Here is a 27502-nt window from a genome sequence, read left to right on the forward strand (position 1 = left end):
TAGTCACCCATAAGCATTCCAGTCCGGACCAGAATTCACTTGTCCACAATAATAAAATTACACATGTACCGACTGAGTTGGTAATCTGAATACTATGTATCTCAACATGCTTCGGGCATTAGAACGAAAAAAAATGTAGTTGGCATAAAAAACTAAAATAGCAATTCGGAAGGGAAAAAGAAACAAAAGTTACAACAAATTTAGGGTTATATTCTCAGCGTTTTATGACCTCTTGAGCGTTTGACATATGTATGATGCTCATATTACATGTTGACATGAAGTCAACTTCATTCTCACGACATGTCATGGGTCCTTATATCATAATGACTTTGAAAAGATATATATTTCATAGTACTTTCGTAAAATGTCTTGTAACGGAACCCTCAGCAGTAAGTGTGGGCTATGTTCGTTGCAATTGTGCACCATCTTTGAAAGCGACATACTCATTTATGTTCCTCAGAGGAGTCCTGACGAAATTAAAGGTGTACAGTAGGCTAACCTGTAATCTAAATATGATCATATATGGTCAAAGGGGCGTTCCTTGGTATTGAAAATGCCATTCAGTTTTAGGTGAACATTCAGTTTAGGGTGAACAAAGTACAAAATGGATATGGTCCGCTTGAGGAATTTGTACATAATTTACCATCAAAACGACTTACTTTGAAAAAAGCCACATGCAACCTAAAAAGTTAATTAATGAACTTCATATTATGTAATTAACGTGTTAAATGAAAATCATAAGAGACCGTGAAGGACAGAAGGAAAGAATGTAAATTGTAATATTCTTCGCCTCAAAGGCTTTCTTTAATGATCAACAATTACCTGGAGCAGAAGGGAACCACACGTTCATCATACCATAGACAGTACGCCTTTCTCTACTGTCTATTGTCACACCTGCACCACATTGATCACTCAGCAAACGTGTGTAAAAATTTATACCTCAGGGACTATCAGCTCAAATATTGAGTGCGTCAAGCCATACCTATAGGATTTATCCTCAAGGACTTGAGAATCATATTTTCGCTAAGAACAGTGGGCACGGCTGTTTGCTTTGGCTTAAGAATACCTGAGACTCGTTTTTAGTATTCAAAACCAGATATGAATTGAAATTGTTCACGTGTTTCATTATATATTGCAGTTATGTGTAAATTTGAACCTTTGCCACATGTTTGCAACTTCATTGAAAGTATCATGATCAACATAATGAACAATATTCACTGCAGATTAATTCTAAAAGGTCATGAAGTATACAAATATGTAAATTGCTGAAATAAAACTATTAAATTTCCTTGACTCCTGTCATTGCATCACCACTTTATATAGCAAGTGTAATTACCTTTGGCCAAGTCCTTTAAGCCATATATGCCCAACTGTGAAAGCTCATTAGATATGCAAATTATAAAGCAGCAGACATGAAAATGTGAAATGACTTTCAATATTGTTTTAACCTGGTATATTCATCGATGTACATAGCATGTTTTTCCAACTTTGGTCAAGTCGATTCAGATATATATACCCCTTATTAGCAAAGTTCATTAAATATGCAAATTAGAGATTGGCTGAAGTTAAAATGCTTCATGACTTTAATGTTGTACCATAGTATCTTCAATGTACATGACAAGTTTCATCAATTTTGGTCAAGTTAATTCAGGTATATATTCCTAATTAGCAAAGTTCATTTAATATGCAAATTAGTAATTTGCTGAAAAGAAAATGCTTAATGTCTTTCAATAATACCTTATTATAGATTCTTTAATGTACAGAGCAAGTTTCACCAATTTTTATCAAGTCAATTCAGATATATATCCCTAGTTAGGAAAATTCATTAAATATGCAAATTTTGAATTGGCTGAAGTAAAAATGTCTTTTGACTTTCAATAATGTTATATCATAGTATCTTTGATGTACATAGCAAGTTTCAACAACTGCAATCAAGTTACTTCAGATATATATCCCTAATTAGCAAAGTTCCTTAAATATGCAACTTAGGAATTGGCGGAAGTAAAATGCATAATGATTTGCAAGAATGTTGTATCATAGTAGCTTCAATTTATGTAGCAAGTTTCATCAACTTTGGTCCAGTCAATTCAGATATATATCTACTAATTAGGAAAGTTCGTTAAATATGCAAATTAGGAATTGGCTGAAGTTAAAATGCTTAATGACTTTCAATAATGTTAAATCATAGTATCTTCAATATAAATACCAAGTTTGGTCATTTTTGATCAAGTCAAATCAGATATATATCCCTAATTAGGAAATATTATTAAATATGAATATTAGCAATTATCTTTCATGTCACCCCTTAATGGTTCCCACTGCTGATATTTCTTGATGTGATCAATATTTGTATCAAATCTCATCAAACTGTGTGCGGTCGTTCTCAATGTATAGCCGTTTGTTCTAAAATCATTAATTATGCAAATGAGCAAAGAGTAAGCAAGTCACACCCACCAAAAACTAATCAGTTCTTGCCATTTGCAAACTGAATCTATGTACCAGATTTTATTCTGATCTGATGACTCAGAGCCGTTTCTGAGATATCGGGCGCACAGAGAGACAGACAGACATCGCTGTCAGACAGACATGGCTTGACATTAGCTCACGTGTGTGAACACGTGAGCTAATACAATATCTACAGATACATGTATAGGCTTGGTGAAAAGTTCACGAAGATGCTCTTGCTCTACTCATGAATCATTTCACAATTATGTTATCTCTTCAGTTAACTTTCATGTTGAAGCATAGCCTAAGCCAACGTCATCAGAAAAACGGTTTAACTTTTTCCCCATCATTGCTATGTTTAATTGATGATATCAGTTTTGTTTTACCATGTATTAACCCCTTTCTTGAGGTCTCTGCTATGACCTGCTTGCCCTGATTTACCGGTCTTATCTTGACTTCATTGGAAAATAACAGAAGTGCTTTACTATCAAAAGTTCAAAGAGGGCATACGTAGCATAGATGTTGGTATAGTGGACACTAAAAAGCACTACTCAGCAACTTTTGCGAAAACTACACGCGGGCGGGAAATATGCTTTGAATAATGAATGGGCGCATTTTGGGGGCTTTTCCAACAAATCCGTATACCTTGAGAAAACTGTGACTAAACACCAAATCATTGTCATTGAGCATCTTCTTTTAGCTTTGATTCCAGCCTTGAGTTATGTGAAAAAATGTCTACCCTTGCACGTGTGTGGGGTAACCTGCAGATGTGTTCAACGCCACACTCTCTTTATATGTTAGGCTTGCCAAGTCTGTGAAATTGAGGAAAATCCATATGATTTGGGTGTGCACGACTGTTTTCAATCGCGACCTTGTAGCTAGATGAATGAAACATTTACTACGTATCGATTGTGAAATCTATACGGATCGGATGATTAACACTTATTCGTTCGCATCTAAAATTACCAACCGAACCGAAAATAATTAAATTCAAACGACTCAGTTTGACAGTCGCAATTGTTTAGTCTAGTCATAGACTGATTCAGATTGTAGTATCTGTTATTAAAAGATGACACATTTAAGGTAGTATGCGACTCGAAAGTGAAAGACTTAAATTTTTGCGCAAACATTCCAGGCCTCAGGAAATATTTCTATCATTGTATTTTTAAAATCAAGAATAAAAATCGGGGATCACTGTGCAAATTTGAGTACTAGAGAAACAAACTACCCTAGACATTTGAAATTCAAAATGGCCGGACGGGGAAAAGTAAAATTTTTGATTTTAGAAAAATTAAGACTACGAAAAGTTTTCTTACCCCAAGAGCTTCAAAATAAGCCCCTACAAATTGTAGATCAGAAAAGAATTGTAAAAGTTTGAGAGTCTGGATATTTGTCCCCGAGGCGCGTTCTACCTTAACGAACAAAATAATATTTTCTCCATCGCCACCGGAGAGTAGTAACACGGGGAAAAATGTATTTTATTGTGCCCAATTGGGATACAACTATGTTATGTGCGAGAACAGGGAACATTCTCCTACAGATGTCCGTCGTTAAGAAAATCCTTGCTCTCTCTGTCTCTGTCTGTCTGTCTGTCTCTCTCTGTCTCTCTCTCTCTCTCTCTCTCTCTCTCTCTCTCTCTCTCTCTCTCTCTCTCTCTCTCTCTCTCTCTCTCTCTCTCTCTCTCTCTCGCTCTCTCTCTCGATGTTGGGTCTTTACTGATAACGACAAAGGTTGTCGCACAAGCCGGGGCGTTCAATAACATATCCACCTTGGCAGTTTGTTGTCAATGTACAAAATATTGTTCCACTCGCCGACTCCCCATGCCGTACATCTCCTTTGTCAAGGCATCTCTATAAAAATCGTTCGATGCATTGTTATTGCTGGTAAGCGAATTCTACGTGATCGTAATTTTTTAGTTAATACTATCAGCAGATGTAGGCGTTGATGCGCATATGGTGAGTACTCACTTTGATAGATCTATGTCAATAAAAATTTGGTATGTATGTATGTATGTACGTATGTATGTATGTATGTATGTATGTATGTATGTATGTATGTATGTATGTATGTATGTATGTATGTATGTATGTACCTGTATAATTACGTGACTTTGTCTATCTATCTATCTATCTATCTATCTATCTATCTATCTATCTATCTATCTATCTATCTATCTATCTATCTATTATCTACATGTATCTAATATTTTTCTATTAATCCGTCTTTCTGTCTATCTATCAATCGAGATTTATGAGCGGCTTGACATTTAAACATGTGGATTTAATGTAAAAAGACGTGCAATCACGGGGTATAGATAATTCGGGTTCGTACAAATAGCTTTATCACATGACACCCATTTCACAGCTGTCGCCGCCAAATGCTATAAAATCCAATGAAAGCAGAAATGGAAAATTCAAATTTGGCGCATCCTTCCCAGAATAATCGGCTTGTTTGACGAAAATTTCCATATGGAGTCATTTTAAGGGCATTAGCAACCAATTTTGTTCAAAATATAAAGTCTTATCGTAGAGCAGCTATAAATCATGCGACCCATTTACCTCTCATCGTCTCAATTTTTTATTGAACCCACACATTATAGTCCGATATGATTTCTCGTATGACAGAAGTCTCTTCAAAACTGCTCTAAATGTTGGCCATCGACGAACTGCTGTGCAACATCCACCGTTTAGATCGCTATGAAACATTTGCTGGGTATGTCATTCAGGGTGGACGAATACGTCCCGACGATTAACAGTCTGTGACACACTAGTACTCTGAAGCACCCGTTTCGTTAACAGGTGTTAGCCACTCCTTATATCGACCGCCTGCACATTCTATACATTTGAAACTACTACTAGACTTGGTTCAAGTCTGTGATTTGTGAATGTTTGAGTGGCGTGAACGCAATGACTGGGGTGAACGCTATACAGGGGAGTTTCTCCCGGAATATCCGGCAGAAACCAATTCACTACTGCGCAGACTCAAAGGTAGACTCTCTACAGTCGCTGTGCCTTGTTTTGTGCGCTCCAAAGTTTGGCCTGCATTCGAAGGCTACGCTGTGCAGCTGTGAGCACGCGCTGCCAGACACAGCGACTGTCGGTTCTTGCAAGTATATGAATATTCATAAGGGTAGTGACGTCAAAAGAAACACCTATCTAACGGGGCGGAGAGAATATATACTAGTAGCTGGTAGACCTATATACGCGGCATGTTTTTATTTTTCATTTTTCTTTTTTTTGGGGGGTATGGTACTTGTCATTTGTTTTTTGATTAACGGATGTGTGGAGTTCTGTAAAGTACCCGGATCAGGCAGAAATCCGACCGGTCGCTTGCAAGAACGTTCAGACCCCGAGATTCGCGTCGCGTCTCTGAAGGGCGCGCGCGTGTTCCAACTGACTGACACTGGGAAGAACGCGAGTCGCAGGGTCTCTGCCAGACTAACTCAAAGGTAACGCGTTCAATTTATCGCAAGGAAACCTGGTCTTGGCTACCAAATTCCAAATTGGTCTGTATGAAATAAGAGGGACACAAGAGAAACTATTACAAAAGATTTTGTTTTAGAAATTCACCTACTTGAACCAAGTCTAAACTACTACCTGCTTACGAGAAAACCTTCAAGGTCATCTGTGACAAGGTTGTCTGTGATTGGTCTTGACGTTAGCCGTCAGATATTGCTATCGCTACAATCTATCTGACAATGCTTGTCAGTCTTTATAGAAACCAGCAGTGAAAGTCAAGGACCAAAAGCTTAACAATAGATGCGAAATGTCACTACGCGCCTTATTGTAGAAGTGTACATTTCTACGCCATGTCTATACTTCTGTAACTATGTCATCGGTGGTCGCTGAATATTAGACCATAAAAGATATGTTAATATATGATTAAATGTGGGCCTTTGGCGCTCGACGTCGCAAAGACAGCCATCTCAGTTCTCTGGTCGAGAAAGCTATGTATTTAAGGAATAATTAGGGGTTATTACACGAAGTTTGGGCGATGTGGATTATACCGCGTCGTATTCGAGTGATATGTCCGTGTTTTGACGAGTTGCGCTGCAACGAGTAAAACTGCAGACACATCACGAGATTACGACGCGGTATCGCCCAAACTTCGTGTAATAACCCCTTTATCATACATGCATGCCATGGTTATGATTGTTTTCCTACGGACGTTCCGAAATTAGCGACGAAATCAACTGAAATCGACCTTGCTTGCTCCTGGCTGAACTCATAAAAAGTTAGTTGTTAAGTAGTGATGACAACCGTATCACTTCTTGATATTATTCCGCTGTTGGGCCATTCCGCTTTAATGGAGAGTTTATGGCACACGACACAGATTTTACAATTTGAAGAAGGGTTTTTTTTAGTGTAAAATGGCGTTGGACGTAAAACATAAGCCGTAGTGTGTAAAGTGAGTGTGTTTTCGTATTCTAAAACATAACCTCATCCCTTTGCGAAAGATATGAGGCCCGCCAAAATCGTTTCAAAATACTCGCGCAACGCCAGCGTTCAATTTGATCGACTCTGAACAGCTGAGAGCAAGCAGCTCTGCGACATCTATGAATGCATAGTGAATATAATACCCGTACGAGTCAGTTTATCTCGTAAAAATTATACATGTCCTCAGACGTCAAATATGCCGAATTTACCATCTTAGAAAGGAATTTGTGAGCGGATTATGAAAAACGTGAAGTGAGTACACTGCATATTTTATAAGCTGTAGCGTCGTAACTTGGTAATGTTCGTGATTTTGATGCTGTACGAATAAAAAATTTCAAAGGTATTTACATCATCTTCTCGTATATAATTTCGTTTCTGGCTTGCCGAAATAAAACTAAACTAACTAAACGAAATTGTGGCTTTCCCTAGTATCTTACATTGTATCCGAAACCAACACCAGACACGATCATGCCCTGTGAATCTCACTGACAGGTACAAATCAGAAATATAATATGAACACCTTCTCTGTCGCGAGTTTAGTGTTTTCAGTGCGGTTGGATTTTTGTGGCTCATTTATGGCTGTAAACAATGTACTTCACCGCCTATACTTAAACTCGTCAACAATAAACTTGTCGTATAGCGGTTCTATCCTGAGTCCCTGTCCAACCGGGACCGTAATCTTCAGCAAGGTAGACGACACGACTGCACCGTATGGGACCAGCCGTGAAGTGAACGATAATGACAGGTGTCGGCAAAACATACACATTTTCAATGCGTTCGTTTGTGTTTTTGGTACAACCGTACTTGTACCCGAGTGCAATGTCTGGGAACTGACTGGAAACAAAAAAAACTGACCATAATCACAATGAAGTTGCGGAGTGTCACAAATCTTATTCGCTCAGCTGTTTTATATGTATATGAACATACCAGCTGCAGCGAAGGTTACGCGTACGCGTAGCTGTAAGTAGTTCGGTTACAGTGAAAATATAATTCGTATTTTCACTAGTTAAAATACGGGTTCATATCAGTACCGTCTAAACAATAGGAGAATGGCGATACTGGCACAGCATGTATGATAATGTGTAATATTATCTTGATATTTGTGTTTAAAATTGTTTTCTCCCAAGTTTTAGCAGCCGAACTGGAGAAAGCCAGATCATAAAGTGAGCGACCGATGTCAAACGGATATTCTTCGCCTGGTACCGAGTATCGTTGACAGGAGGGATGCGTACTATGAAACGCGCCTGGCGCGCTCAACTATGGTATAAGGTCGTTGTATCAGCAAAATGGTAACATGCGACGACAATAATTGCGAACAGGAGTGCGAAAATTGACATTACCGAAAATGTAAGCCGTCAGTATGGAGTCATGATCAACGATTCCATGTGCCTGAATAAGTGGCAAACAGTTTAGTCTCTGTGTTTCTCACTTAGCTTAGGTGATTGCTGTTAAATCTGTGTTGTGAACTTACCGTGCAAATTAGGTCGTATCCGATTGTCATGGTTTGCCAGTAACTCTCCCAACAGAACCGAGTGATCTATCTTCGTCTCTCCATTGACCTTGTTGACCCTGAAATGCAAATTCAGCATCATATAATACTACCCTCAGGACGTCTATGTTCAGAGGTCCCGACAGGACCGCACAAACTGTTGTCATTTAGTCAAGCAATTAAAGTTCCATGCTCGACGTGTTTGTACCTTTAACCATCGCTACACCTTGGTCTCCGTCACCATGCTTATTCAGGAGTCATTTTGCACATGCACTTCTTAAACATTTTCCGAATGCCACGGCCCCTCCCTGTCTGTTGGTGTGGATAAATCGCTGTATCATTCTCCCTAGTCCTATTTGTCAACGTTGGCGCGTCTACGTCGTCGTTATGGCACGAATTCCTATATTACAGTTCATCTGTTTATGTCTGCCTTCTTCAAACTTGTCATTCTTTCATTGATTTTTAGTGTGATGTAAGTCCTTCTCTCTTTTTGCACTCCTCATCTTATCTTTGTTTGGTGTATTTCTCTGCCTCCTCTCTCTGTCCATGCCTGTGTCTGTCTGTCTGTCTGTCTGTCTGTCTGTCTGTCTCAGACTGTCTCTGACTCTGTCTGTCTGTCTGTCTGTCTGTCTGTCTGTCTGTCTGTCTCTCTCTCTCTCTCTCTCTCTCTCTCTCTCTCTCTCTCTCTCTCTCTCTCTCTCTCTCTCTCTCTCTCTCTCTCTCTCTCTCTCTCTCTCTCTCTCTCTCTCTCTCTCTCTCTCTCTCTCTCTCTCTCTCTCTCTCTCTCTCTCTCTCTCTCTCTCTCTCTCTCTCCATGTACTCTGGAAGTCATTTCGGGCGACCATGCGGTCATACATATAAACATATGTGCACGATGTAAAATGTATGAACACGTGTGTATATGTATATGTCTGTATATGTATATGTCTGTCTGTCTGTTTTTTCTGTCTAGTTGTCTCTGTATCTATTTTTCTACATGTATCTAAGCTTACCACTACTGCTATTTGTTTTGCAAAACGCTGACAGGTAGTACCTTTCACCGATCGAGATAAACCTAACAGGTTGAAGATGATATCAGTACAGATTGGTTACATGGTGATGCAGATTAGAGTACGTGTTTGAAAAGGGGAGGACGATTTGATATCCCCGGCGGGTCTAGAAGATTTTAAGAAAAATATTCCCAGCGAATGCCAAAGAAAAAATATCAGCAAGAGGAGGCTTAGGAAAAAACGATGGCTCACTAATGTGAAAGAAAAAATCCATCAAAAGTTAATGACTGGAACACATTTTTTTATTTTCAGAGCGCCCTTCGGGTGCAAATTGAAGTCAGATACACAATGTGTCAGATACACAATGGTTTATTTGACCAAGTACATTTGGGGAGTTCTAGATTTAGATTTTCATGTCTTGCTCATATACCTCGACTCAAGGGTATCATCGTGGTCGGTACATGTAGCAACTTTTGCTTTTTACACTTCTTGTTTTGTTTGTTAGCTTATTTCTTTCCCACGGATTCTTGATATCACAGTGTAATTTAAAGGAAAAACAAAGTCCAGGAAGTGGTTTCATGGAGGAAGAGTTTCATAATACAGATGAAGGATATTCCATCAGTCATTTCCTTTAGATTCTGGGCAACTGACTGAGTAAAGTGTTGATTCATGCACATATTTCATCTTTCCTTAGATCATATGCACTTATTTTATCCCCTGAACTACACTCAGTTCCAGAGGCATAAACATTTGAATATATGTACAAGTATTGTGTTCACACTGATCGATTATCACATGCACAAGCCAAGTTTGTCGTCTCGAAACAAAAAATACGGGATTTATTCTCTGGTCGTTCTACGTCACGACAACCCGCGTCTATGTCATCAATTTTGGTGCGTCGGACCTTTTTTGCGTCGATCTTCGGTGTGCTTGTCAATGTAAACAAACAACATGGCGGCCGGTATTTCTCCCATGATCAAAATGTGTCTGACTTGAAAATATCGTATAAAAATTAGTCATGATTATTTCAGCCTAACAAAATAAATCCGCTAGGCAATTTTTTGAGTCCTTGTGTTTTAGTTTTTCGCCAATATGGGGGTTCGTATTCGTATATACCCGCCGACGCCTGAACTTTCGACGCACCGTAGGGTCAAGTTCGGTGTGTCCAGGCCTCCAAACGTCATGTAATGAAATCGATATTTTCACAGACAACGACAATAATAATCCGAATAATGTAAACACAAGTGCGTACCGTCTGTATATTCCGATGGAATTACATGAATAAGTTGCGGAAACAACGAACTCAAAGCTGGTCGCGTAACCGTGGGTTCCGTAATCATCGTAACCACGGTCAGGCACGACGTCAAACAGTGTTCGCTCCGTCGAGATTCAGTCCATTTTTGTTCACGAAAAATAGCTTATCTTCGTCTGAGGTCAATTTCTAGGCCTATGCTATCTTTGAAATAATATATAACTTTGCGGAAGGTACGTGTAGACCGAGAGGTCGTCTGGCATTTGCTCCATACACGACTTGAACGTGAACGCCATGTTCCTCGCTCACGCGACGGGCGACTGGAAATGATTGGCAACTTGCCCACGGCGTATTGATATTATTCCTAAAGTAGTTCAAAAGTTTAAATGCGGAAATATAATGGAAAACTTCTTTTACTTTGCAAAAAATAACGAATTCTTGGCTTTTGCATGTGATAAGTATATGATTCCCTAATATTTTTCTTCGTTCAGCTCGGAAAATACTCGTGACGTAATGACCGTGATACCACTCGCCTTCGACTCGTGGTGACACGGTCATTACGTCACTCATACTTTCCTTCGGTGAACGAACAGTGGATCAGGTACGAAAAAAAATGCAACCTCTTAAATCTTCCAGACCCCCCCAGGGATATGAAATGGCCCACCCCTAGTTATCTTTTGTTTGACTGAGGTAAATCAATTGTAAGAAATCAGACTCGTGGAGTCTTTCTCCTAACTATGGCTCACTAACCCACAGCCATATATTTCACGAAAAGCAATGTGTGCAGACGATGGATGATCTTATTCAAGCTAGCATGGGTGATTTTTTTGTTCAGTTGTGAGATTTTGGTGATTTAAAGGCAAACGTACTGCATGCCGCCTAAAGGCTTGTACCGTCATAAAATTGCTGATTTATGAATCTCTTGCCACAGATTGCACATGTCTAATTATGCAAAGGCAACATCCTGGCTCCAGAAAGGCTGAATTTTTAAATCCTTAAATTTTTCGTTATTTTTTTCTTTCTTTGTTTAATAGTACAATTTTTGTCACTGTTGCCGGAGTCATCGTTATATCACATACAGATAGATAGATAGATAGATAGATAGATAGATAGATAGATAGATAGATAGATAGATAGATAGATAGATAGATAGATAGATAGATAGCATGCCTTCGAAAGTTGGCAATATCGAATGAAATATTTGCATTTTTTCGTTAACCTTGTGTCACTGTTCTGTATATTCAGACACAAAAAGTGAATCTGAGCTTTGAAAATTGGTACTGACTAAAATTAATACGAATCGAACGTTCGGTTAATACCGTCTTTTCAAATATGTTTTGACGTGTACTCTGGTAAATAAAGTCTATTTAGAAATGTAGAACATCACCAAAGCTGTTACCAGCGGTACTCAAAGAGACATCTTTCATGGACAAAATGTCACTTTGCCGAACTGTTACACCGAAGAGTCTTTCAAATCGGATGTCGTTCCTAGCGTCATTTGAATCACGCTAATATTCAAAATGGACGATGGGATGAAAAACGCCGGTATGAAATACAACCTGTTCAGCCGCGCAAATAAAATATTTGTTTGTTTATTTATTTTTTATATATTTACTTATTTATTTATTTATTTTTCTATTTCGGACAATAGCGGAAATATTCAGCTATATAAATAACATTTCAAGACGAATAACGAGGAACACAATAAAAGCTAAGTTTTGGGGAGCTTTAGGTCACCTCTCTGATGTTTTAATGCAATAAATCCTCAATTATGACGTTCTGTAATAGCAATGACATGAATAGGACCCTCCCTAGAATATGCCAGTCCAGTCGGTACAAGCGTGTACGACAAGTCTCTAATGGCAACCTGGACCGCTATGAAACTAATAGCGGAACAACATTTCTGTGCTTGTCTAAAGAAAAGTGGTTGTTAATGTCGTAGATTATTTATTTATTTTGGTTTGTTTTTTTCAATTTCCACAGACGTTCATGAATTCTCGTCGTACATCATGTTTCATGGGTTAATTTTACTGATAGGCAAGCTCGTGTAAAACCACAAGTCTTATCGGCGACACCTTTTTCGAAAATTCGTCAGATCGAAATTGTCAGCTAGGTATATAGGTATATAGGTTGCGAGTTTGTATATAAGATTAATTTCAGATTTAATTACTGGTAGGTCTCATACCTCGTGTTAAGAATGACTTGAAATATAAAACTATAGCTGTCTCACGATTGGGTTTTCGCCGATGAAGGACCCCTTTTAAATCAGACTTGATCCGGGAAAATTTAGTCAGAGAATGCTGTTGTTGTTTTATCTCACGCCAGACGATCGTTTGCCCTCGTGACGTCTGGCAAATGGTCATTTGCTCTCGGGCCTCAAACTCATGCATTCAGGCAATAATATATATCAGGCAATAATGTATCTGATTATGTGTTTAAGGATTTATCGCTGAGGATAATTGGAAACCTTGAGAGAATGAAGGTGAGATAATCTAGCAATTAAGAGTAATCAACTGTCTATATAGTTGTGGTGGCTACGTCATACCGGTACGTGCAATATTTACGTATTCAAAGCTATCACGGACGGTAACATAACAATAACGTCGACATAAGCAATGAAAAAAAACACTCCTTTGCAGATGATTATATAAGAACGAAATTAAACGGAATAACCAAAGAACACTCCAATCCACATATCAATGGGTTTTCTTAGTGGGTCGTCGACCCCTAAGACTATGTTGATTTCAGCGTCTTGTACCAGTCTCGCTCAATTCAAAAATATGTATGCGCGGCATCGCCGGATTTCTTCCGTTTGACAAAAAACATAGCAGCATAAGCACTTTACGCCGGAGCATGACATTGTAAGACTAATGAAGATTCATGGCCAAGTTTGATGAATTGCTGTAAAGTACTACTGTGAAAGGCGGACGATATCAAATGGTTATATACAAAACTGTCACTGTGTATGATGTTTTTCACTCTTTTTGTGATATGACAAGGAGAGAATAATTCAAAACGTCTTCAATATGTTGCGTCAACGCATCATGTCAAATTGCGCGGATATTTAATTTCGCAATTGATTTTTTTCGAAATGTGTGAGTTGAACAGACCTTTAAAAGCAATACTAATTTCCTGCCCAAAATCAACTGAAAGCAGACAAACAGTATGGTCGATACTACTATGAAATGTGTTTATTTGACATGTGAAAATGATGATGTGTCAGCAAAAATATGTATTCGCAATTCTTGTCAATCTTGATGATGCGCTACGTAGACTACCCTAAACTTTCACCTGGCACAAATGAGGTAAGTCGCCACATACTTATGGGACAAATTAAAATCAAATGTCTACCCTTTTATGAGGTCAAACTACGGCAGCTTTGCAGTGAACATCAAAAGCGAAACGTAAACACGTTCGATTTACTTTACAATATCGTGTCTTTCGATTTGAATGGACAGAATAAATCAATGATTAATTGCTCGCTGAAAGTCCATCGACCCATCAAGACTCCAATTTCCTTTTGAGAATTTCGGAAAACTCGCCAAGTGTGGGACACCTATACTCGCCATCGAATCTAACCATGAGCTATTCAGGCGTGTAATTATAGAAACCTATCATGCGTACTAATTTCCTATAGGCCTATGGGCATAAACATCTGGCATATTCATAAAGCAACTGGCTGGGTAACCGTGCTCTGCTGGGAAGGAAATAAAGAAAGAATACAAGATCGGCGATGAAGGAGACGGAGCGAACGACGTACTTGTATATTCTAGTCAGGTATCCCGTTTCACTCGACTTTGGATGTGTGGGGGTTAATCTAGCCAAAGGATAGAATTTATCGCCTGTCATTTATATTAAGGTGGCTCTGAGCACAATATTTCATACACAATTCTTCTGTTTGAACAAGACTCGAGATTATGATTTGCGCAGGTAATTGCGCAAATATTTACTTTCGCAGATTACTTGAAGTGAAACTTAAATACACTCAGAATCATAAATGGAACATTATAGGCAGCCAGCCACGGTTTATTGGAGATACGTAGATCTAGCATGATGTAGGGCGATAAGTGTGTAAAAAGACGAACAGACTTGCAAAAAGGCTGAAAGAAATTGGGTAAAGAAACAGAAAATTGACAGAGAGGCATACAGCATTATAAGGAAATAGTCAAAACGCTGAAATTTTGGTAAATGATCGGGAACACATAGCCAGAGAGATTAAATTTCGCTTAGGCACAAAGTTTGGCGGCATCGTAACTAAAAAAAGAAAGGAAAATGGACGACGAATGCATTCAAACGCATTGCCTGGATATGCGTATTAGAGTGTACGATATATCACTTTTCCAAAATCAGTTTTATGGCGAAACATGCACTTTTTTCGAAGTATCCATATCTTAATTGAAGGTAGGATCCCCGCCAGGTAAAATTTCTGGTTCACTCAAAGGTGTATTTTATATGTTGCCGGCCTGAATGCATTTGTGGGTTCATTTTTAATCCCTCGGAAATTGTAGTTTTTACCTTCCTCTTTTTTGTGAAAATCTAAAATTTATTTTTTTCTCGTGGAGTTAACACTGAGTACAGTACAGTAATTTTGAATTCCATATACGAATGGATTTTGCATAATTTATTTCTCGCGTGTGAATACTTCAAAGTTTTAAAGAGAGTTTTTGAGAAAAACGTTAATATTCTATTTTGAGGCTGACCTGTACTGACCTGGATATGAATACACACACAAGTGAAGTTAAACACTTAAACCTTTGTAGTCAAGGAGTACATGATATGTTAGATTACGTTAGATGAGTTCATGTGATGACGTGAAAACCAAGATAGAGGTGCGCTTTGCCCTGCGGCAGAAATGTCAGTTTGCCCCGCTAATTGTTTTCTATCACAGATGTACCGATGCTGTCTCACTTACAAGGCTAATACTGCACAACGATATCATCACTTCAACGGAAGATAAAATTGTATAGTAATGGGGCACCTATACGTTCAACTCCTTGTTGAAAGTTCGTTCATTGTGCTATGAGTTTGAATCATTGACTTTAAACATTCTGTGACACAGACCAGGTAGTTTGGAAACGGTGGCCGAGGCACGGTATGCGCCTGCCCTGCTCTGTCGGTCTGTGCGATTCGTTACGTTGACCGTATAGTGTGATGAAAAGATATCATAGATTTCCGGAAACGAAATTTTTGTACTACACTGCATCAATAATATCTAGTTTGCCGATGCGGTTCGTGTAGCAACGTAGGTTGTCCTAGAACTTTGTAATCGTGGCCTTGGCAAATTTGAATGTTTATTTGCTTACGCATACATACATACATGTAGTGTATGAATTGTATTTACCCTACAGTAATCGAACAACACAGTCTGATAAAACCCCTGTATCTGTTGAAATCTGCTTCCGTCAAGAGTAAAATTATTATGTTGCTAAAATTATTATTACTAAACGTCGGTATGGTAGGGTTACTCTTCAATGTAAACACACTATTCTCCGGTGACTTACATATCATGATTCGGCGCACCTCTCCACAGCGGAATCAGACAAAATAACAGAGTATTATCATCCTGATGATTTATTTTTGAAATCGACGTGACGACAAAAATAACCCCGTATTTAATATGACAGGTTTTGGCTACCTTGATCATACAATTGTTTCGATGTACGTTCTAAATTTGGAATGGAACGGGCGAACGCGATGAAACTCGTCGCGATGGTCTGTGTGTTCAGAATACAAACGGCAGCTTTATCTAACTTCCTCCAAAATATCTTTCGTCCGGGATCGAGGCACATGTGTGAACGACTGTCGCTATGCCTTTAGAAAAACGATTAAGCAATCATTATCGAGGGCTGTGCTTATCGGGAGAAAAGCACTTGCAGAAAGACCACATCAATTAAAATTTCAAGTAGATGGAGGGGGCCTAACCAAAATATACCTAGTGATTAACGACACGTTGTGGATATTCAAGTACTGGTATACAGATCATTGGGTACTGGTGATTTTACAAACGATTGTACGTTTGAATTCTTTGTTTGACTCAACTGTTGCGGTAAATCATGTTCCACCATCTGAAAGCCGCATATCGCCATCAGTAAGGCACCCTTTCATCAATGCTGACGTAAATTTACGACGATATTGCCGGCAGGTTGTACATGTATCATCGTTACAGTGAGTCCCTGTCATTTTTTTGCGAACAGCCGCCGCCTTTCAAGTGCCCGGACTACACAGCGATCACTGCCCCTCCCAATGTAACTCGATCCCCTGCAGACTGTGATCAGTTAACGAGAGCTTTGAGCAAACATGTTGTGGAATATAGACAACAAGATGCGACAAATATCCTTTAAAGTGCAGCTTGTTGGTAGTTGATATGAAATAATCCACCACTACGCGAAATAAGTGATATTCATCGAATTGTGGATCGAACGTACAGTGAAAAATAATTGTGCCAGTGTGTTTCTCAATCGGTGAAAACGATCGGCATTTACTGTCGTCTGCTGCTACTAGCTGTGAACAGCAGCAAAAAATGTCTAAATGTGTTTGGTGTCTTAAACCATACAAGATATCATGGTCCATCCTATCAAAAGTCCTTGACGAGTTTGGGCAGATTTACAGTGCATGCAGAAAGAAAAAAATAAAAAAAAACAAACAAAGAAATGAACTTACTGCGAAATATTCCCTGCAGAAAACATAAACAGAATCAGGAGATACTGTATATCGTTCATCTTCACCATTCTTAGTTTTCCTCTGAAAAATAAATAAACAAAATTTCGTGTTTATGATATGTTGTTGCTGTCACACGTTGATTACGATATCTTTTATTCTAGGGATTTGTTAGTAACGTCTACTAAAATGATTGCAGACATTCCTGGTACACTAAAATATAAGATCAGTTTGGGGGTTTCCCATTTTTATAACGAAACGATTCATTACGTAGGGGTATACTGTAAATGTTACTATATTGTCTTACAAATTCAATGTTTAGCACGACTTTCATTTGTACTGTACAAGCGATCTTTTAGGCCTCCGTAAATACATCCAAATATGGATTTTTAATGGTAAACAGGTTACGACGGTTCATACATATATGTTATACTTTCAGTGGAAATATGATTTTATTTGTACGAGTCTGATTATTTGTGTATATGACTCAGAGATACAATAAATATAATAATTCCTTTGCTTTTCAGTGTTCGGCAATCGTCTTTCACTCAAGCAACAACTCTTGAGGATAGCATAAAATGACACAGATGATTGCCTGTTCAATGTGTGTACAAAGTACGTACTTTCTAGTTTACTTCTCTCTGATGTTCGTGCTCATGTCCATTTCTATAGCGGGGCGGTAAATCGAAACCCCTGTTTTTTGATAAGCAATATATGTGACTTCGTTATAACGCGCCTCTGCTGATGGGGAAAGTGTTAAAGTTTAATGCGAGAGACAGTAAAGCCAATATTCTTCATGACCAAAAGTGCTCCAATTAATGTTTCATAAGCACTTTACGAAAGATAAACCATTTTTTATTTTCGGAATGCTAGATTCGCCGACCAATTTTATGATGAAACGTATGCTTTGTTTTTATATTGTCTATTTTGAAAACAAAATGAAATTACCAACGTTTAGAGAAAACCGAATGTTGTTATCTTGCGTGGTGATGCTATCGCGCACGTGAAATAGTATTCCCCAGTTTCGTTATAAATTTTGCATAAAGTTCCAGTTTCAGTTTTGTCAAATGTCTACCCACTGTCTGATACTGTTTTGAACGTCGAAAGGTACATATAACTCTCTTGCACAAATGAAAGCTTATATACAATGAACTGCTAATTTAATGGACATGTACACATGCTTTGTCGAGCCTTCAAGTGAATCATCTTCCTTCAAAGTCGGTGTAACTTTTTCTCTTGTATTATGTGCCATACCATATATGTGTATGTCTGTATATATATATATATATATATATATATATATATATATATATATATATATATAAGTATACAGTCGTCCTCGTGGGAATCGAAATTACAGTGCTCGATGCTAAAGCAGAGCGTTATAGATAATAACACAAATTACTTCAAGTATAAAGTAATGATATGTGTTACTTAAGTTTCATGCGTCCTGCAATCATCAGACAGAAATTGCAGGATGTATCAAACTTAAGTAAAAGACATCATCACTTTGCACTTGAAGTAATTTATGTTATTATATGTGTGTATATATATATAATATATATATATATATATATATATATATATATATATATATATATATATATATATATATATATATATATATATATATATATATATATATATATATATATAGAGAGAGAGAGAGAGAGAGAGAGAGAGAGAGAGAGAGAGAGAGAGAGAGTATACATAGATTTCTTCCTCTATTATGAGAGAGATTTACTGCAAACCGACTGCAATAGAGAGAGATTAGGGCACCAAAATAAACTAATTGACGAAAAGGAACTTAAAAAGGGATGCAGGGGCTGAGTTTACGCTGTCCTTCATGCAGGAACAAATGCCAGAAATTGCAATTAAGCTTTGCTAGGCATAGAGTGCATTGTCAGCTATACAGCTTCAATTTTGTTATAGCCCAAGTAAAGATTTTTTTGCTATTTGAGAACAATGCGATCATGATTACAATAATTTACACTCTCTGGCATTCAGATGTCAGATGCATGAACTTCGACTGAAAATGTTGAGAACATTGTCATAAACTAATCAAGTAAATGAATAATGGGAAATAAATTTAAGCAGAAAAGTAGACGCAGCCTTACATGTTTTACCTACTATACACGCAGTACATGCAGTTAAGATCATGAAAAGAGATATGTATACAACGCTGTTACAAAAATGCAAAAATTACTGCTAAGTACGCAGGAAACCGACTCCTGACATTCATTTTTGCAGTTTCTTTGTTGATCGACAGGTAGAAAACAAGTTTAAAAGCCATCGCAAGATTTATAATATCAATACGGATATTTTGATAAATGGCTTTTTTTCGGCTTCATCTCAAGCTACGAACTTGAAGCTGAAAGTCGCGCCTTGGTACAGTGAGTCTTACGAGTGGCAATTAAGTACCATATAATTGGCCAAACAAATTAAAAGACTCAATAAACTTTTGCAAAAACTGGCTTTAAGGAAACCTAAACCATTCCCTTTCGAAATGACGAATAAAAATCAGGTCAGACTGCAAAAGTTGGTAGTAGAGAAACAAATAACTCGACATTTACAGACACTTAAAATCCAAGTAGCCGCCAACCTTGGGTAAAATGTATAGTAAAATAATTATTGTTGAATTTCGCTCATAGAAGCAGGTGAAAACTTTATTTGCTCTATTAGCTTCTAAGTGAGCCGCAACAAGTGGTAGACCAAAAAAGAATTGTGAAGGTCTGAGATCTTTCCCCTTAACTATAATTTGGACAAAACAGCATACCTGCGGACGATATCGACCCCGGTTGTTTTCTCTTTGCAGGCATTGTCTAAAGTATCGATCACAAGATTCTCTGTGAATGAACGTGCGGTGACCGAAATGAGATCAGGGAATTATCCTGTTAGTAAATTTCTTTGTATTTTAACGATCTCAGAGTCAGGGACCCTGTTCTCCGTCACTGATATTCCGCCGAGATTAGATCCAATTTAAAGATAGCCGCTGATGTCCTGCGAGACGAAGCCGTGTACTTTTTGTGCATGTGCAACCCGCCATTTGTGTACACGGGGCGTTTTTTATGTATGAATTTTGTGACGATAACTAGGACACAAAGAAATCTAAAACCGCATTTGCCGGCAACTATTTATGTGCGTTCACACACAGCTGAATAAATGTAGGTAGAGTCGCATTACTAAACATGTAGGTAAAATAATATCTATAATTGTTTCTATGTTAGAAAAGACGGGTGGCAGCGGAAAACGGTAAACGTTGTCTCGCATTTTTAATCAAGTTTCACAGACCGGCACCATCTATAGTTTTTATCTCGAAGGTCTTCACCGATCTTCTGAGATATTGAGCCTTTCGTAGCCTGCTGCCGCAAGTCAGCCAATGTCATTAATTTCTGTTTAACTATAGGAGTTGATAGTTGTTCAGTCTCCTGGGAAGACGATGATCTGTGCGTCTGCACAGAGGGCGTTTGTCGGGTTTGTCACCCAAGCTTGTCAGTGTCATCAAACTGGCGGAAGGATGTTATCTGGCCACATTTGTGATGTGGAAAGTTGCCTAAACGGATTGGGAAGTTACAAGTAAACTAATGAAGATGCGCGAAAGACAAACGGCGCAGTACAATATTAAGTTAGGGATTGCGGCAATCAGTCACTGCATCAGCATTTGGCATCTTATCTCATCTTCTGTATACGGTAATCGATTCCGATTAAAAAGTTGTGAAAAGTGTATTGAACATCTACCAACTTGACGAAATAATCTCTTTCTTTCTCACCACTTCGCCATAGAAGGAAAACGAGGGGTGGCTAGACACCTAGAGTACAGGAATTTGAAGTAATAGATTAGGGTTAATCCCTCATTCATTATTCATTCATGTAGTTTGTTTCAATCAAGCTGTATGGTCAATTAGACTATCTCAAAGAAATACCCGATAGCTGTGTTTGTTCAAAGTATGCATATTGCACTTTTCAAATTCGGTCTGGGACATAGTTCTGCACGCATTCAGTCAAAAGCCGCAGATGGTCACCCAGCCCAAGATGTTCAGGTGATCGAACCGATGTCTTAAGACGTATGCGGCGGTGCGCGTACGCGTGCAGAGTCAGTCTCCTATTGGCGAACATATCTGGAGCAGCCAGAATGGTTCCATACCTAAAGCCGACAAAAGAGATCAATAACTTCATCAAAATGGCCAGGAGAGAGGCAATTGTTCGATCAATTCCTAGATAATATCTTCAGCTGCAAGTGTCAGTTGTGATTGTGTTAGGAAAAGTGAAACGAAGATATCTGGTAGTGTAGCCTGCTTTATAATGTAATTAGACAATGTTCACATCTACAAAGTGGAGTAGGTCTTAGTGTGAACGCCACTGCTTGTTACATCGCGCATGCTCCAGTAAAAGGAGAGCCTGTAAATAAATTTGTAAGGCCTGGGTTTGGATATGCACTACCTGTCAGTCTGACAATGATACGTGCGTATGTGCGACAAAAGTGGTTTCATCGAACGTGAAGAGAGACTCATTTGATTGATCCATGGCCCGATGACACGATTTGATAAAGACGAAATCCTCGAGGGGTTGTAATTTTTTATGACAATCAGGATATCGAGGAGAAAAAGAAAACGTGAGTAGGGATTATCAAAGTTTACATTGAAAACCATAGTTGCTACACTTATTCAATGGCAGGTATGCATGTATATCACTTCAAAAACAAACATTATGTAACGGTTTTAATGAGATCGATCTGTCTATATTTATTGAAGGTGATTCAATTATAAGATACAAATTAACGACAATGAAACTACACCGTTTCCTTGATTCAGAGCGGAACCGCAAGCGTATGGCCTCTCTCTTCCCGCTGAGGCTCTCTGATAAAACCCAGGCCTTCAAAGATACTAGCTTTGCACACCTGATCAACGTTTTTCTGTCAACGCAAATTACTCTTTCAATTCTTCAAAACTCACTTTTTCTTCGAAGCCATACGCTTAAGCAAACGTGATGATTGCAGATCGATCTACAAACCTCCGCCGCCTAGCGCAGTCAACAGCTTCCTGTTGACGCATTTGCAGGTGCCGTGTAGTATGGTTGGAGCCGACATGTCCAATTGAGCCCCTTGTTTAACAATTTCAATGTTCAGATGCATTACTTTATATAACATTAAAACATACAATCATGACATGTTCTACCCTGGAATGATAAAACCACTGCAACAAAAGAAGCTAACCATCACAGAGACAAAAATCCAAGACTTTCTATCTCTAATGATCAGCTATCGAGTACAGTCTAAACTTCGAATTCGCGAGAATTGCGAAAAAAAAACCATACGCTCATACACATGCCGTTTGCACACTTTAAGTTCAAGGTGTTTTTTTCTGGGAAAGTTGCAAGTTATACTGGTACAGTGCAAGGTCCATACACATGTACGTATTCATTCATCGGGTTCGAAAGAACTCAGGATCCAATAAAGTTTCGCCCGTCTCAGGCTGAGTCACTGAATCGTTACAGAACAAGATAACAGCCGAAATGAAACGACCATGCTAGTATTGTTCTTTCATGCGAAAAGATCCCAAGCCAAACAACGATAAATAATACACTACCTGAATACAAAGAACATTATTTTGACTGACTCCGTGACTTAAGCAGTTCATGGAATCAACCCTAAGGGATAAAACCAACGCCACGGTGAAGCTGTGAGCCTGACATGACCTGACGAACTACCAGGCGAGGCCTGATACATGTACATGTGTCTATGCGTATGATACCGTAGGCTATTTAATTTAAGACAAATTTAATTTGACTTCATAAACCCAGTAATCTGTAAATTATTAAAATATTTGTCTTTCTAGTGTTTAACAATGCTGTGCAGAGTAAAACAAAACAAAACAAAAAAGAGTAAACAAATAAACAATATATAAATAAATAAATATTACTTACCTCCTGGAGTAATATTTGACATCCAGTATAACTGGCCGCAGGGCAGAAGCTGTACCCGCACAAGCTGATCTCATTAAACGTCGGTTGGAAAACAACTGTGTGTCACGCTGTCTGGTGGCACAGATGCTCTGCAGTGTGTTAGAGTTTAGTTCACGATGTTTTTTCTTACACGTTAAAATACCCTTGTCTGAGCACCGATGTGTGAAGCGAAAACAAAGGGCGTTGATGAACCGAAAAGTGTTTCATCAGTAGCGTGTATACGCTGACTTATATACTACCTGGCATCTGGCGTGAGTAGGGCGGGACACGGCACCGTACTGCATGCAAACGAGCGGCGCGGCGTTGTGGATAACCCTATCGCTGTGCTCAGATCAAAACCTAAGAGCGCATAGAATCGATATTCTGTTGAGAAGGGCGCCCCCTGCCAGTAACGTGATTGGACATATGTATATACTGGATGCGTGGCGATCGATAATCATGATCAGCGAGGGACGAACATATCTCACTGCTTGATGCCTCGAAGGAAGTTACCTCGGAAAGCACTTTTTAACTTGAAATCGTCAACAAAGACGTGAATTTTATATGCAAACAGCAAAGAGAGTTGAGGAAACCTTCATAATTACATTATTCAAATTACAATCCAAAGCAGGACAAAAGATGTCGATACAAACTTGAAACACTGAACGTGTAAGCCCCCTGGCATATCTTTTTTTCAACTTAGTGCTGTTCTTCCAATCGACTGCAATGAGCGAAGAATTCGATCAAACTTCACCTCGCATGTCAATTTCGACTCGCGAATTGTTATTCAGTCGTAAATCATACAACGGCCAAGTCCATATCAGTATTCGCTCACATCAAAGTCTTGCCATGACCGTGAAAATACAGAAATGACGTCATCAAAAGTGAAGTTCTTTCTATCTCACTGATACAGCAAGACGGACATGCTATTTTCTACAGGATGTAGTGAACGATATTTTCCACTCATTTATTCAGAGACAACACCAAATGTGCATGTGCATGCACGTGATGCAATATCTATCACAGTGTCAGTCCCGGTAAAACGTAATCCTAGCTTTTTTCAACGATATCTCAAAATATGGAGCACCTAATCCCTGTACATGTTCTTCCCTCTTTAACCGGGCTGCTGATCTTAGGTTTACCTGCGCATTTGCATCATAGATGAAAAACATCTGCAATTTGATCTGTTGGGCACGTCGCGCATTAATATTGATGGATGAATCATTGCTTACAATTTGGCATCGAACAGATGTCTGTGATCGCTCCGTTTTTGGAGTGCAGTAATCACCGTTCAGCGCGGCGACCAATGTTTGTGCGATCGTTTCCGCATTATGGGATATTGATCTGGGTTCACACTGGGTTTTAACTGTCGTTTCCACTCTCCAGTTTGACATCTCGGCGTTATTTCCGTATCTAGCATTAAGTGCGTCGATATCGCAGCTCGTTGTCACTAGATACTCACGTCACCAAATAGCATACTTGGAAAGAAACCTCAAATCCAAAAGTACGCATACATGTATGTAGATTGCCCCAGCCAGACAGGCAAGAGTTATATTTACGGTAGAATGGCCCTCGGGAGCGACAGATATTCGGACTCCCAAATTTTCACAAAATTATTGTGGCCTACCTCATGTGAGGGCTCATTTTGAACTCCATGGAGTATATAAATTTTTAGTAGGCTTAGTTTTGTGAAAATCGGGAATTCTATTTCCCAATTAAGAAGATAACACAGGAATGGCGGCCATTTTGAATTTCTAATATCGGTAAATCTTGGGTAATTTGTTTATCTCGCAGCAAAATTTGCACCTTGAATCTTGATTTTTATTCTGATTTTGAAAGAGATTGGTCGAAAGGTTGCCTTAGGAAACTCTGAGTAAAGGTTTAATTTCGTTTTCAAGGCGCGAACTATCTGGCGTTATTTAGATTTTCTGTAATGAAAATAGGAGTCTGAAAATATCATATCTACATTATGCCATGACATATCGAGCCAAGAATCAAGAATCGCATCGGTACAGACTTCAATTTACTATAAAAGGTTATGAAAGTTATTGATCTATGTTTCATAAACTAGCAGACGGAATGAAAACATGGAAGTTATGAAAATATGACAATCATTTGCAGTCACTTTTTGACACAATACTTTGAAAAAAGAGTCTTTACGCGCGTTCACGATATATACCCCTGCGTATTTCTATATTAAACATGAACTGAGTTTGTCTGTCAGCACCTGTTCATTCTCTGTAACACGAATTGTTATTGTTGACGACTGTTCTACACCAGAATGTCATCAGCCATTCTTCACAATTATATTCATACTGTGATATGCATCAACACAATCATGTCGACAATCCATACATGGCGTGGCCCAAAAGCCTTTAGTTCTGAGAGGGCGACCAATAAAAACCAGTCAAATCTATACTTGCTTTCCATATCGTGAGTATTATCGGTTACAGATATATATATATACTATATTGTGCTCTGTATTTTCGTGGTGTATGATGATACCTGCAGATGTGCGCTGTTGGCCCGTCTTTCGTGATTCTCGCTTTCATAATTCGTGAGACAACTTCACGAGAAATATGAGTGTTGCCAGCGTGCATACACTCTGTCACGAATCACGGCTCATCTCACGCAATATGCTACACGTTGTTCGTTTGTCAGAAAAAAAAAATCATTGCCCTTTTCTCCCAGTGACCTATCTGATACCCTAGAGCACGTGTTGTCCTTTGAGTGTGAACGCAGTAAATTGCAAATAGTATACCGTTAACTACATGCAACTTGTTACTGATTCTAAACATGGCCTTGCACACATATAGAGTCTTTGGACTTATCCCCATATACCGACACGATTTTATTGCGTGGGTTTTGTTTCACAGTGAAGATATGGTACGGAATGGTCAATAGTTACAGATTCGTTGAGAAAACGCATCGAAAATGCGTTTATTTATTCCTAGGAATATGCATGTAGGCCTACGATGTCGAAAGGATGTCACCAAAACATTAACCTCACTACTAAATCCTGAACGTTACATAGGAACTTAACCCATAATAATATAATAGTCTCGCACATTATGTTTAGATACTTCAAATTACACGCGTTCCATACTTTTAAGAGTACTTTTGTCATTGAAATTCATCTACATTTAAGTAATGCCGTATTTGCAATGGAACAAGGTAAATATATGAAGGCAGTTTCAGCCCTTTAAGTACTTCCTAAGATCTTTCTTATCGAAAAATCGTATTTTTTCCGGAGACAGGCACTCACTCTCATTATGTTGCTGTTCAAACTATGGTTAGCGCGTCACCAACGGCCAAAAACATAATTTACTTCGTCGCTGTCAGCTGTACTCGATCAGCGATCTTTGCTAAGAAATGGCCTTAGCTGGATAGCTATATCGACCCGTAATGCACTTAACCTATCTACAAATCGACCTTTTAGAAACAGGAAAATATCTCTCCCGCTTAATAGAGAAAGTTTAAGTAGAGACATGTGAGTGAAATGATATGGCCGCGGGGAAAATCAACCACAATTTTTATTGTGTGTTATTTCGAAAACCCAAGCCATGATGTGAAGGTACAACTTAAATACTATGTAAGTAAAGGAGGGCCGAGTATTTGTACAGTTAAAATTTTAATGAAATAAATGAACAAATTAAAATCAGTAAAACAACAAAAGGATAAATAAATAATGACGGATGCAGTGAATATACAAATATAAGAATAAAAACGTAAAAAGTAACGCGGGTATCAGCATGAACGGCTATTTTTCTTACACAAGGCTATCTTGCAACCTACTGTAAAATGTCTCTTTAGCTAACATGCTTTGTGAACTAATTTAGCCAAAGCTAAGGCTTCGCTGGTTTATATTAACAAGGGTCAACGTATCTGGTATAAAGCTAAACCAGAAGCCACTAATTGGATTTAAATTCCCATCATTTTGCTAAGATAGGCATGTAGGTTATGAACAGTGGTTATAGTAAATTGTAGGAAAAGTGCAGCGGGGTTCAACATCTCTTAGGATGACTTACAAGACAGTGACGATGTCAAACATTGATAGGTTTACCACGGCAAGAGGTTTAGACGGACGCTTTTTACAAGTACGATCTGACTGTAACAAGCAAGCATGCGCACAAAACGACCGGTATTTTGTATCGGATTACCATGAGGGGATTTAAAATCTCATGCAATCCTGTGTTGGTTCACTATGGTTGCTTGGCAACTCCTCATATTAAAAAGACATTCTAATCCATTGGATGAACACGTTTACATGGATGTAGCAAATAAGTCACGGGGG

The 27502-nt window shown here is 38.6% G+C and overlaps 1 protein-coding gene across 1 annotated transcript in view; it reads right to left on the minus strand.

Annotated features, from left to right (window-relative positions):
* The window catches only part of LOC139115868 (glycine receptor subunit alphaZ1-like), a 45832-nt gene extending 22295 nt beyond the window's left edge, over window positions 1-23537 (minus strand). Inside the window, exons 1-3 of the mRNA XM_070678267.1 lie at window positions 23191-23537; window positions 17272-17352; window positions 8353-8450 (exon numbers count right to left, since the gene is read on the minus strand). Of these exons, the coding sequence (XP_070534368.1) occupies window positions 8353-8450; window positions 17272-17352; window positions 23191-23264 (253 nt within the window). The 5' untranslated portion in view covers window positions 23265-23537. The remainder of the gene's footprint in view (window positions 1-8352; window positions 8451-17271; window positions 17353-23190) is intronic.
* Between the last annotated feature and the right edge of the window lie 3965 nt (window positions 23538-27502).

The sequence above is a fragment of the Ptychodera flava genome, chromosome 17 (assembly GCF_041260155.1).
Source record: "Ptychodera flava strain L36383 chromosome 17, AS_Pfla_20210202, whole genome shotgun sequence".
In the NCBI taxonomy this organism is placed as follows: Eukaryota; Metazoa; Hemichordata; class Enteropneusta; family Ptychoderidae; genus Ptychodera; species Ptychodera flava.